The 14,845-nt window shown below is 35.0% G+C and overlaps 1 protein-coding gene across 1 annotated transcript in view; it reads left to right on the forward strand.

The window, feature by feature from the left end:
• The window catches only part of LOC129231150 (glycine receptor subunit alpha-1-like), a 30,589-nt gene extending 19,770 nt beyond the window's left edge, over window positions 1–10,819 (forward strand). The window contains exons 6-8 of the mRNA XM_054865397.1: window positions 2,592–2,735; window positions 7,246–7,577; window positions 10,652–10,819. Coding sequence (XP_054721372.1) covers window positions 2,592–2,735; window positions 7,246–7,577; window positions 10,652–10,819 — 644 coding nt within the window. The remainder of the gene's footprint in view (window positions 1–2,591; window positions 2,736–7,245; window positions 7,578–10,651) is intronic.
• Window positions 10,820–14,845: the final 4,026 nt, after the last annotated feature.

Below are 14,845 nucleotides of genomic sequence, written 5' to 3' on the forward strand. Positions count from 1 at the left end.
AAGTTTCCTCTTAATCAGGAAAGGCTTGTGCTTTTGTTTTATTAACCTTTTTTTAAAAAAAAAATTATGATTAAATTAACTTTTTTTTTGTCTCTCTTTTTCGCATTCGTTTTCTTTTAAAAACTCTTTACAGTTATGTAAATATCTGAAAATATGTTCCCCCCAGTTGATTATGCATTTCCTCTATGTAAATTTTTTGGTACTATATAATTGCTAAGTGTTATCTCGCCAAGTATACAGCTAAATAGCAAGAGAGAACGGCACCTCAATACTGGTGACAGCAAATCAGCACTTGTTACACTAAAAGGGAAAGGTTTTTCTCAAAATTCAGTGCAGTTAAGTCAACTATAAAATATATATATATATGTTATAAAATATTGTTGCAACTGAAGGTTGCAATATAATTATTCATAGCACAAATACATGTACTTTCTACAAATACTCTTGAAATTAACTTTTACAAAAGGGCAAGTGAGCAATCAAATAAAAGCATGGTGCACATAAACGCTCGAAAAACTTTCGTCCATTGGTATTCTATTAATTCGTGCTTTTAAAGCCAAATTTTAACATCAATAGATTAATTTTGGTACTGTCTCATTTAAAGAGGTTTGTACCTTTAAAATAACAATAGATATCTAATAAGTTAAATTGAAAATTCATTAATTGAAACAAATTTATTATTTATAGCTAATGCCAAAAATACCGGTATTTTACCTCAGCAAATACCGGTATTACAAAATTGCAAAATAGCTCCAAATACCGGTAATCGGTATACCGGTATAGCAACCACTATGCGTGGTGTTTTCATCCATCAGTTTTTTTTCGCCGCTATGGAGGCTCCTTAATGACCTTCTTTATGTACCCTCACTACCAAAAGCGTTAGAAAAACTCAAGGATACCATTCATGAGGCAGTGATGACGGACCAGAACATCACCAAGACAAGGCTAGACGCTACCAGAACTCATAGACAAAAATAAATAAATAAACTTTTCTTGTTTTGTCGCCATTTTAAAAATACTACTCTCGTATTATCAACTGTTTAACACAATTTCAAATCTTGATGAGTTTGTGGTTATGTTTATATATTCCTCATCGTTGTAGTGCAGTACTTCTGAATGTATAACGTTTCGAAAACAAATAATCCTATGTAGTAATCCTGTATATCTTTTTAAGTCCAAGCCCATGCAAAATTTTGAACATTCTAAGAGATTGTTATCTCGTGCTTCATTAGTAATGTAGAGGAATGTGGGGTAAAGTGAAATAGTTGAGATAACTTACCTTTTTAAAATGAGAAAATTAAAATGTTGTTTTTTAAATCACAGCGTATTGAGAAAGAGAAATGTACTTTATTATAAAACTTGCATTGAAGCATATTTTTTTATTTTTTGGCAGTAAATTTTCTTATGTTTGTCATTTTTGAGTATCATGAAAGTGAAGTTGAACATTTATCAAGGCCGACACAGTCACTATATCTGAACATTTTTTATCCAGTTTTTAATGTTTTAGAGCAGCTAACTAGGAGTTATTTTTCTCCTCCAGCTTGACGAGATCTAGCTAATGTTTTACAAGAGAAATTGCTCAAAATTCATCTCCTTTCTGTTTAGAGCTTGTAGCTGTGGTTTTCAAAACGAGTGAATATTGTATCCAGGGTACTGCTAACCAGGAGACATTTTAACCCACCAGCATGAAGTGGTTTAGCTAATGTTTTAAAAGAGAAATTGCTTGCAATTCCTCTCGTTACTGTTTAGAACTTGTAGCCATGGTTTTCAAAATGAGTGAATACAGTATCGGCCTCTAAGGGAGACCCTAAATGGTGTTAATGAGGTGTTTTGGCATAAACACAAGTATTTTAGTTTGGTTGTACAATCCTTGCTTATATGTAAGGATTCAGTGCAGTGCTAGGATTTTCAAATGATTGCAATTAAATTTCCAATAAATAAATATGCAGTATTTCTTTCAATCGTTTAATACAGAGTTTTTTTGCGGTAATAAAATGCAATTAATACGTAAAATGTGTTTTACTCTTAGTTTTTTTTTTTTTTTTTTTTAAATAATATCAAACCTGATTGTGTCATAATTCCTACGGCACATCTAATATATTTTATTCATTTTTTATTACAATAACACACTAAATAAAAAAGTGCATAAAAAGTTAGTCTAACATATTATCTCATATGTGTTGCTGTGAAAGTTCGATTTCTCGTACATTTAGACATTAGCTGGTGCATTCACATACCGAAGACATTGTCGAAAGACCGAATATTTCCGATGAACCACGGTGAAAGTTGAAATTCTCCAATTTCGGTCTTTCATGATAACATATAAATTTCATGAAAAGTTTTAATAGAAAATTACACAATTGAATTAAAGAAAATATATGCCTTAGAAAGAGTGTGAATTAACCATCACATACGTTGCACTTGTTAAAAGAGAGCAACTAATTCAAAAATTGTTTTAATAATCATATTGCTTTTACATTTCTAATCAGGTATTTTCTTCATTGAAAATAAATTGGAAGAACTGATTGACATTTTTACTCCTTTTTTTTTTTTAATTTTTATTTCTTTAGTTTTTTTATAACTTTGTTTAGTTACACACACTCTTTCGGAAATGGAGTTGCACTGGAACGAAAAAGATTCTATTTCTGTGGGAGACTACATTATTCTGCCTCAGTTTGAATTCTCTGAACCTCATCCAGCCGCCTGTGATGAATACTTGTACGTAGGAAAGCACGGTAAGTATTTTTCATTCTGAGTGCATTGAGTAGGCAGCATACTAGATAGTAGTAATAAGGTACGCTCTTTGTGCAAAGTATTTAGAATGAATAATTGCTTGATTCTATAGTTCGCACAGGAATAATCAAATTTTAATGTACATAAGATTGTTTTTATTGAATCATTTTCAAATTGATCTATACGGGACTTAAATAATGTCTATAAATATAGTGGTGTCCCCCCTATGGGTAAGGGCGTCCCCCCCCCCAAATATCAAGAACCCCCCCCCAAAAAGCAAGAGCCCCAACCCCCCAAAAAATGAAAAAATACCCTTCAACACCCCCCTAAAAATTTAAATGGCGAAGTCTGGGCCACGACCCCCCCCCCTCCCAGGTGGGCACTCCTGATAAATATTTAGCTCGATTGACAAAGAGGAACAAGTTGACTGCTTCCTTTCGTCAGAGAATGTTTTTCTCAGTTTGAAAGGTGAAAAACTTTTTATGTTCAGTTTTATTCTCTGATTCTGTAATACAGGAATACTATGTTCAAAGAAAAAATAATGGGACGTGGAATTGAGCAAAATATATTTACAAATCATACAATGAATATTTTGCCGTTTTCATTCCTTTTGTCTCTACATCTCCCACCCCTTTGTTTTGAAAAGAATTATTCATATGCTGAAGATACGAATGAATAATAATCAATAGAAACTATTGATGTAAATATGTTCAATAAAATTTTCATAACTTGAAATTTATGGAAACGGAATCTTTAATTTATTTTAGAGCACCCCCCCCCCCTCAACGTTCCCGAGAAAAATTTCTCTCTGCAATTGCTTTGCAGATTGAACCTATTTTAGGAGTCTGGTAATGATCAAGATTAGCGGTCACCAGAAGTCATATCGTGTATAAAAATGATAGTATCATACGTCAAAGTTCTCAACCCCTACTGTGCTACGAATCAAATTTAAAGCCATTAATTCGTTATACTAACCTTTGCTCAAACTGATCATTTTTATGTCTGAAAAGAATTTTAAAAACTCATGTTGTTCAATTACTTTTTTGGTCTTACAAAAAAAAAATAATAATAATAAAATGCAACTAGAAAGAATAAATAAATAACGACTAGTAAATTTCCTTCTACTTGCCTCTGACAAATGAGAAACTTTCTCGATCTTGACCTTTGGAGTCGGACGGAAGCAACATGAAATAAATACAAAATAGTCGGGGGAAAAAAATCCCAGAAAATTCAACTTGCTCATTGTTCCACGAAGAAGAAAACATTCCATCTACCCATGTGTAGTGCAGCAGCATAGGTTTGGTTGGGAAGTTTAGTTGATTCCGTAATGATCTGAACAACACTCCGAGTTTTGGAAGCTTAATTTTGCTGCCACTATGGATATTAAAAATCGTCGCGATATTATAGAAAGTGGTTATTTTATATGGAAACCGAGATTTACTGCAATTAAGAAGAAAAAAAAAAAAACTTCCTGAATAAGGGCGCTATTCCAGAAATAATCGGTATCATTCCGCTTCGGATTGCCGTCATAACTCCCTCAATCCGTATCCGTTTGCAAGATAACTATGATGAGACGGTTTAAGAAAGGAGCTATGACTTCAAACCTGAGCGGAGTGATTCCATGCGAGTGCCGTAGTTAGCCTCTTAGAGCCATATTACAGAAAACATTGGTAGCATTCCCTTTTGAACTGACTTCATAACTCCTCCTTCAAGCCGTTTCCGTGTAGACGGCGCAAAGGAGGAGTTATGGCGTTAATCCGGAAAGGAATGATTCTTTCTTTTTAAAAATAATTTCAGAAGAAAAAAGTCAGTGGCTATAAACTCTAATGATAAAGTTAAATAAATCATTCGATTGTCGCTCCCTTTTTTGCAAACCTGTGTTATATAGCCCACCTCAGGACTGTTGACACTCTTCCGTATACGAGCCCACTTCCAGAACGGTTGGAAACTGGTGATGCAAAGGATGATGTACCGTAAAGTGGGGCTACTTGGACCAGAAATTTCATATTGTTTGCGAGTTTTACACTGAATGCTTTGTTAAACCATAATATGAACTGATAACCTTGTTTTTACCACTTTTCAGACGTTCTGCTACAACCTAAAACCTTTTTTAAACAATAATTTTAACTCTTTATACATTTTTTTTTTCTATTTTTAAAAAATGAGTTCAAGTAGCCCCACGCTGGGGCTACTTAGTCCCTCTCAGCAAATCCATTAGAAAAAGCTGTAAAACAGGTGGTGGTATCAAGAAGGACCAATGATTTTGAAAAATAAACTCAAAACGTACATTCTAGTGAGCAACTTATACAAATTGAAAATATTTATACAGGGTGTTCCGTTTTAACCTGCAAGACCTTTATTTTCGCAACCGTTGGTCCTAGATGCATACTTCCAATTGCAAAAACATTCAAAATCAGATGCGGAGTTAAGACATTGAAAGTTTGAAGCAAAAATAAAAATGATTCAAAAAATAAAAAATTTAACTTTTAATACGTGCCCCAGGTTCCCTAACTCATATTTAGGAAAATATTCTCCATTGAAAAATAATTTCAACACAAAAAGTTTTAAACTAGTAGGACCAATACTCACCGAGAAATGAAACGCAGCGTTTTGTGACTTACACCACTTTACACTCGCCGTCACTTTTGGGGGAAAATATAGCAGTTAACAAGTGTTTAAAATTGTATGTGTGCATAGAGTGTGGTTTTCAAATTGTTCGAGGTTTTTCAGTGTGTTTTTGCGTATCACGGCATAACATTTGCATTTATTTTTGAATGGCAATGAAAAATATAAATACTTTGTGTTTTTTGCATTCCAGTTTGTGAAAATTGCAACACTACGAAAGACTTACGTGAGTGAGCTGAAAATTGCAGGAGATGTAATGTAAGGCATGATATGCAAATGATTAGAATTGCAGACCGGTAGCGCATGCGTATGCTGAGCAGCGCCCTCTGAACGGCGGATCGAACCGAATATAAATAGACAGCTGTAGCGAGGCGTATATGATTATCGGTGGTTATATGCTAGAGTAAACGTTAACTGAATCTTTACTATGCCCCTTCGACGAAAGAAAGCGAAATTTGAGCTTATTTCAAAGTTTGAACGGGGCAGAATCGTCGGCCTTCGTGAAGCTGGATTGTCTTATCGTGCCGTAGCCGCGCGTGTGCAGCGTAACAGCAGCACAACCATGCGTGTTTGGAAGCAGTGGACGGACGAGGGTAGGACAGCTCGGAAATTCGGGAGTGGACCCCGAAATGTGACGCCAGCTCGCGATGACAGACACCTGATGCGTATGGCGCTGACGGACCGCACAGCTTCTTCTACACAATTGGCAGCACAGTCGTCAACAGTTACAGGTGTTTCATTGTGTGCTTCATCAATTCGAAGACGTCTGCTGCAGCGTGGGCTGCGCGCAAGGATTCCTTTATACAGAATTCCTCTCACGTAAAACCATCGCCGCCTGCGGCTACAATGGGCCAATGTGCATAGGAGCTGGCGTGCTGATTAGCGGCAGGTCGTCTTTTCTGACGAATCCCGCTTCAATTTGTGGCACCATGATGGCCGAATTCGTGTCAGGCGCTATGCCGGTGAACGGCACATTCCGGAGTGCATTATCGAAAGCCACAGTGGACGAACACCCGAAGTCACGGTTTGGGGTGCCATAGCATATCATGGACGATCACAACTGCTACGAATTGTGGTTTATTTGAACAGTACCCGGTACATAAACGAAGTTTTACAGCTCCAAGCTATTCCTTTCCTGCAAGGATTGCCAGGGGCTGTATTCCAGCAGGATAATGCCCGTCCACATGCCGCCAGTACTGTCAAATCCTACCTTGATTCGCAGCAGGTACAGCTTCTTCTTTGGCCTGCATATTCCCCGGATATGTCACCGATTGAACGTTTGTGGGATTTCGTTGGGCGGCATCTCGCTTGTGATCCTCGTCCTGTTGCTTCGACAGACGAACTTTGGTTGCGCATACGAACAATATGGAATGCTCTTCCGCAGGCAGATATTCAAACTTTGTTTCACTCCATGCCGAGTCGTGTAGCAGCTCTTATTGCGGCGCGTGGTGGCCACACAAAATACTAATTTCTATCTCTTTTTATTGTTTGTTTGGTTTGAAAATGTAATCATTTATTTGTACCATTACCACTCAACTGTGTATTAAATTTCATTCAACTATGATGCTTCCTTCATGGTGTTGCAATTTTCACAAACAGGAGTGTACTTTGACAACCTGTCACTCCTCCGAAAGGGCGTTAAGTTCCAATTTCATCTTCTGTATGGTCCCTTAAAACTTTAAACTGGAATAGCTCCTTGAATTTTGGTCGCACAAATGTCAAGTTTTTTGTGTCAGTTATAGTTTTTAATGGAGAATATTTCTCTAAATACACTCCTGTTTGTGAAAATTGCGTACTTTCACTTTTCCACCGAGTGCCAACAATTCTGAGGTGGACTACATTATTAACTATTTAATTAACTTTCATGCTGTTCATTTCTTTGTTTAGGATCTTTTGCTTGCTTACGTGGAGAAATAAAACTGTCCCGCAGAGCTGGCTACTATGTCATCAACATTTACATTCCAACCATTTTGATTGTGTTCATGTCGATGCTGACCTTCTGGATTCCCGTGGATGCTGTGCCAGGGAGGGTGACACTGGGTGTTACCTCACTCTTAACCATCATCACCAAACAGTACCAGGCATCGCTGCCGAGCGTTTCCTACGTGGTCGCACTCAACGTCTGGCTTTCAGTGTGCATCGGATTCGTCTTCTGCAGTCTTTTGGAGTATGCGGCGGTTGTCGCGCTACTCAATCATAAAACACGACTGCAGAATAAGGTAACACTTCAAAAACTAATTGATGGAGTTAAAAGGGCGTAAATGAATCGAAAAAGAAGTATTTGAGGTTCGAATCCTGTGTAAAAATCCTTAATGTACCATCAACCGGGACAACACTATCAAGTGAGAAATCTTTAACAGTTTTTGTAACGTTGATATTTGGCGCTCGACTACGCTCCAAAATTAGCTAATAGATGCGGTAGTTTCTTAGTGCAATGCAAACACTACCATATCTGTGAGCTGGTTTTGGAACTTAGTAGAGCTTTAAATATCGTTTTCAAAAACCGGCAAAGATGTCCCACGTGACCAAGTTATCCCACTTTTACTGTATAGGTACATTTTTCTAAATCATGCAGGATAGAAGCACCTGTTAGGGCTACCAGTAACATATTATGGCACAAAAGTGTTGTCGATTTTTCCTATAATGTTCACACATTTTCAGTTTTGTAACTTAGATCTCTTGATTTCCAAGTGCCTTACTTCAGAAACATCTATGCCTCTTTTGTGGGTTCGGAGAAAAAGTAAAGAAAGAGATCTCTCAAAGAAAATGAGAAAACTTAAAATTAGAGCAATCAATGATGTTAAAGAAATGAAGGGCTCGTGGAAAGGAATGTGATAAGCCACATGATGTGAATTTTCAGTAGGCAGATTTCAACTTATAAGAAATATTTGAAGAATTTTTCAAAGGTATTACAAAGGTATTATTCTGCAATACTAAAACCAGATATGTTTTTCTCCAAATGACGTAATCCATTGTCATTTTTATTTCAATTTCAGTTATGAGAAACAAAAACTTTGATCAAAAAGCCACTCTTTGTGGCTTGCCACATTTCTGCTCGAGCCTTTCAAATAATATACATTCTATTGTATTTGTAAAATTAAATTACTCGTCGTTACATAATTTCACAAGTACGGAAAAAAAAAAGTATAAAAGTGTTTCTTTTATTCTGAGGCTAAAGTTGTGAAGCAAAAACCGCTTTTTCAATACCTACGTTTTTAATTAAAAAGTATTCCCTAAAAAACATTAAATTTTATTCAGTTCATAATAGATAGCTCGTAAATTACTTTAAATTAACTTTAATTTTAAGAAACTCCATTCGTCTACTACAGTTGTGATACAGTTTAACGTATTTAGGTCAGTGTTTGGGGAGTAAAAAAAAAAGAATTCGGAAGTAATTGGTGGAAAGCTGGAAATTGTTTTGAAATCTTTCAGTATGAGTCCGGCATGAACATAATAAGTCCCCCCCCCCTCCCTTCCTCCTCTTGTCCCTCTTACTAAGTGAGTTTTAGCCTCTACGTACCGATTTCTGACAAAAACACGTATTTTTGAAGTAAGATAACACTATCGTTCACAATTAATATATTTTTCGCAGCAACCACGCTGTTGCAGGCAAGTGTTGCAAATTTGCGATCCCAACGATTCGTCATCTATCCGAGAATAATTGCAAATCGACTCATTTAGTCGCCGATATCTTGTTAAGTGTTCACGATGTTCGACTGATTTTTTTTTTTTTTATTATTTTGCAAAGTCTATTTGACCACGAACTTTTGATAACTGTAAATTACTATCCTTCGCGAGTGAGAAATTAATTGCTTTAAATGTTCACATTTCAGCAAATTTTCAATACTTTTATTTCCAATATCAGTGTAAAGATTCCCTCGTATGCTGTCAAATGTTTTGAAAATTTGGTAAAGTTTGACGGAAAACTCTGCGTGTTATGAGACTGTAATTGTCTAGTCTCAGCATGTGTAATCTGTACACGTTTTTTTCATAGACGAATTTTTTTTCCATTTTAACTCCAATTAGAATCAAACGGGCAGTAAGCTTTTACGACACTTTTTTACACAATTTGTATTTGTTCCCATCCCACAAACATAGGCGGCTGATACAGGGGGGCAACTGGCCTCTCACTTTTCAGAGTTAAAATTACCGTTTTATTGGAAAATAAATTTTTACAGACAGATTGATTTGTTTTACGAAAATAAAACTAAAAATTCCAAATAAATGGACTTTTCTCATGTTATTTCTTAAGGTTACACGTTAAAATTACTATTTTTTACGAAGTTGTACAAATTTGTACTAAATTAATCGGATCAATCAATGCCGGAGCTTAACAAAGCTGCTCAATTTTTGTTTCAACGTTCATTGGAAGCAAAGATACTGGTCTTTGAATGTGCATAGTGTACGGTTAAAACATTGAAGTTTTAAACTTGAAGTGCATTTTTCTCGAAATGAGTTTTTGATTCAAATTTGCTCAATTCAAAGATAACTTAAAATATTATCATCTAATTTTTATGAAACTTTGTACACTTTGTCACTATACTGTTCTCTAGAGAACATATCAAAACAGCAATACTTTATTAGTTATGCTTTTTTCTTAAAATATCAAGGTAGTAAATTTGGCAAAAATCATACAAAAAAGGTTTCGATTTAAAAAAAAATATGTCCTCAAAATTGCTGGTACATTTACTAGGAGAGAGTCCGTAAAAATTCGGTGATACTTTTATTCTTACATGGCAAAAAAAAAAAAATATTTTAGAGCTCTTTAGAAGATTTGGGATATTTTGTTGAAAATTTGGCAAATAATTAGCAATATTTAAAAATTTTTAAGCAAATATTTTTAAAAATACTATTTAATTACAAATTTTTGCTAAAGCTATATCAAACGTTTCTGAATGTAGTGTTTTTTTTAAAGAAAAAGAAATGAAACTTTAAACTTAACGGAAAAAGAAATGGGACTTTTAATTGGAAGAGGAGAATCTACATTGGTCATCCTTTACGATTTTCTAGGCCCCATTCCATATTTTTTGGAGTTCATTCAATGAGTTTGGTGAAAATCCAATGACAATATAGCTCAATTTTATGAAAAAGGGGGGGGGGGCAATTTTCGATGGGCCGTCCCCTAATCTCCACACTTCTTTTGACCCCCACTTTTTTGACGAACCAGCCGCCTATGCCCACAAACATACACAGCTTGAAAAGACTTTTCATTTAGTTATTTATTTTTCTTGTTGAACTATACAAAAGTAGTCACCCAATTGCTCAAACAATTTCCTTTTCATTATTCTTCCAGGTTCGAGGGGATGAACCCGAAGTTGGCGGATGGAAGTGGGCTAAAAGTGTCTTTCAATCGAGCGTCGATAAAATTGACGTACACAACATCGATAGACTTTGTCGAATCATATTCCCTGTCATTTTCTGTCTACATTGTATTACTTATTACAGTTTATATGCTAAATGAAATTTTAAAGAGCAGATTAAAAGGCAAACATATCGGAAATCATCCGCTCATCTTCTGTTCGACATGGGACATTCAGGATATTCAGAGTTCGATCGAGCCAAGGGGATGCCGTCTTGGTAACGTTTGATGCACCGCTTGACAAGAAAATCTACACAATTTCAAAGCAAAAGTTTTTAAAAAGGAGAAGAAAGAAAGAAATTTAACATATTTTTGGTGCCCATAAAATTATGGTATCTCAATCAACGGACTTGCAGGAGCGGGCGTTAATCAGGCCCTGAGAATATTATAAAAGAATTAATACGAATATTGAGCTAGTTGTAATACACATATTTGTTACGGCTTTACTGATCAAACACATTAGATGATACAGTCTGAAGTATGTAGTGAATTAAATAATGACGTTATATGGTGAATAATTCAAGAATCTCTCGAAAAGAGAAAATTATTGTATGTTATCCCTATTCTTTAAGGGTTTTAACTTTTCAAAAACCACGTCTACAAAGAGGCTATTATTCAGCAACCAACAAAAAATACCTATACCTCACAACAAAGAGCCATTTCTTCAACAAATATAATTAAAGTTAATTCATTAACTTATAACAAACAATGTTTTTAACCAATCACATTCGTCGTTCTTGAAAACACATGTCAACCATAACACTTAAACAGTAGCTCTTTCACATTTCACTATGCAGACGGCAAAATTTTGAATTTTTGAGAAGAAGTATTCTTTCTACACTGTAAAAGATTTTGAGAAACCTTACTCCATAAAATCGGTGGCAGCTTAGCTGCCTCCACTACTACTCTGAAGTAACTTAACTAATATAACTGGTGTAAAGTTACACATCGCCTGTGGAAGGTTATATAATGGTAATGTAACTATGGCGGAACATCGCACTTATTTCTGCGTAAGTTTACACCAGAATTTTCTGTATGCTTACAGACACATAGCTTGAAAGGTTACACATTAGCAAAAATTAAGCTTTCATCTGACTTTCTTGGACAGGTACTCATTTTTAATGGTAAGTAGACTTATACTTCAAATTAATTATTCAATGGTTTAAATTACCCAGATATATTAAATGATCAAGTAATAATTTCTTTCTATACGTTTTAAATTTAAAGTACGAAAATAAATTAGTAGGTTGCAATACTTGAAATTTCCTTATAACAGCTTTAAAAAAGAAAAAAAAAAACATCCTAGAAACCCCTTCTTTACAGCTCTTGCTTTTAACTATTCATTTATTTAACAGTTATCAAGTTCATGCTTTTTCACAACCAATATACATCTACACCAATTATTTATTTATTTTAATATACAAACAAGACAGTTTTGTTGCACTTAAAGAGGAAATAACCCGAGTGGTGTCCGAACCCACAACGAGAATCTCACCAACAGATCCCAAAGCAAGAGCTTTTACGACTAAGTCACAAAGACCGGTTTTCGTTTCGCTAATAAGAGTTTACCTGCACTGCAACGACTCTGATCATTACGCATACGCTTTGAATTCTACTGAAACCGTAGTGCGAATTTCCTCGAATAATTTGAGTTTTAAAGCAATGATACTACACACTTCACAATTTGTGTAACGTTACATCCATGAATACTGGTAACATTACATATTTTTTTACAGAGTAGGAAAATTAGTGTATTTTTCGTAAGAGACATTTTTAAACAATATATTTTGACACCTGGTGTGGAAAAAATTTCAATTTACTAATTACTATACGAGCTATTAATTAATTTTTTTGAATTTACGATGGATGTCCTTGATGCAGAGAAGGTAGCAATATAGAACACATACTCGTAGAACTAAACAAGTCAGTAGAAGTGTTTTGAGAAAAACCTTTTAATTATTAAGATTTAAAAATTGAAGAAACAAATACCCAAACCAATAAAAAGATATTTCAACAATAAAAAATCATTTTCCCTTTTCAAAAAAAAAAAAAAAACCCTCAAAATAAAATATTTTTGAAACTTATTCTACCAACTTTAAAAAGATGTGTTTAAAATGGGGGGGGGGGGGGGAGAGATCAGAGCAATTTTTTACCATTAATCGATTTCGCTGAAGTTTTATAAAAGGAAGTTTTCATGAAGCATTCTCCCTAATCAGAAGTTAATAAATATTGTGTGGTAAAACAATGTTTATTTTCACACACACACACATTTACTATTCTCCCTTACCTTCAAATGTAATTAATAAAATAAATAAAAAATGTATTTAGAGCAATTTTCTACTATAAAAAAGTCATAACTGAGTTAAACTAAAATAATTTAGCCAATTCCTTAAAGTGAAATAATTATGAAAGTAATTTCATCCAACTTTAAAAGTGACATTTCTAAGATGAATAATGAATCTTTCAGAGCAATTTGCCGCTACGAAAAATCCTTTTTATCTGAAAAAAAAAGCAAAAAGGAAATTTATTAGAGCAACAACACGATGTTTTCATGAAGTTTTCCTTTTTCTCACAAGGCCCTGAATAAATATTTACTGTAGGCGCATTTTGCTAAGAAAAAGAAAAGAATCTTTATGGAAAACAAATACAAAGAAGATATAGAGAATATGAAGACCCAGAAAGAAGCACGAAAATTTTATCAATTGGTTAATATGATATTAGGAAAGATTTTAACTCTAGAACTACAACTATCAGAAAGAGAAATGGTGAATTGACATGTAATAATACAGAAACAATGATTAGATGGAGAGAGCACTTTAAAGAGGTGCTGTTTGGTAATGACAGCCCGGTTGATGAAATTGTTACCATTGAAGTACCTAGTACTCTTAGACAAACACAAGATATGCCTGTACCTACCTTAAGGGAATTGGAGTATACCTTAAAAAATCTTGATAGAAACAGGGCCCCTGGCCCAGATGGCATTAAAGCCGAACTATTTATTGTCAATGCACCAGAGTTGAAAAATGAGCTTTTAAAGATCATTAGTGATGTCTGGAACCAGGAACAGATGCCCATTGAATGGGAAGAGGGTTCAATTTTCACCATCCACAAAAAAGGAGACAGGCTGGACTGTCGCAACTACCGTGGTATCACACTTCTGAATGTGGCTTTTAAGATTTTTCCAACATCCTACTTCGTAGATTTCTTCCGTATGTTTCAAAAATTGTAGGAAACTATCAATGTGGTTTCCTGGAGGAGAAGTCTACCATAGACCAAATTCACTCTATAAGACAAATCCTGGAAAAGACCAAAGAGTACGGAATTGATACCTACCATCTGTTCATTGACTTCAAGGCAGCATATGATTGTATCAACAGGAATAAATTGTTCGAAGTGATGTACGAATTCGGAATCCCTCCTAAGCTTATCAATCTTGTCAAAATGACTTTGCGAAGCGTAAAATGCAGAATTAAGACCATGTCTGAAGTATCGGAGGTTTTCTATACAGAGAGTGGCCTTAGACAAGGAGACTGTCTTGCATTTTGTTCAATTTAGCCCTTGGAAAAGGTTATACGAGACTCAGGTATCAACACTAGAGGCACAATCCTGCAGAAAACTATACAGATATTGGCATACGCGGACAATATCGACATCGTTGGGCGAAGAAAACAGGATGTGGTTGAGGCATTTGTTGCCCTTGAGAGCGCTGCCAGGGAGTTGGGCTTGGCTGTAAACGAGGAAAAAAAACTAAGTTTTTGGTTGCGAGCACTAGAATACATGATGTGCAGCCGCTTATTATTAGAAACTATACTTTTGAAGGAGTCACCCAGTTTAAATACTTGGCCAGTAAGAATGAGTTTAAAGTTGAAATTGGAAATCGAATTTTGATGGCAAATAGATGCTACTTTGGCTTAAAGAGCCAATTAAAATCTAAGCTCCTTTCCATTAATACAAAAATAAACCTATACAAAACCCTCATAAGACCGATCATTTTATACGGTAGTGAGACATGAGCAATAATAAAACAGAGGAAAACAGACTTCTCATTTTTGAAAGAAAGATCCTTCGGTCAATTTTTGGAGCAGTAAAAGAAAATGATGCTTGGAGAAGTTTATATTACTTTGAAGT

This window comes from Uloborus diversus, chromosome 10 (genome assembly GCF_026930045.1).
Source record: "Uloborus diversus isolate 005 chromosome 10, Udiv.v.3.1, whole genome shotgun sequence".
In the NCBI taxonomy this organism is placed as follows: domain Eukaryota; kingdom Metazoa; phylum Arthropoda; class Arachnida; order Araneae; family Uloboridae; genus Uloborus; species Uloborus diversus.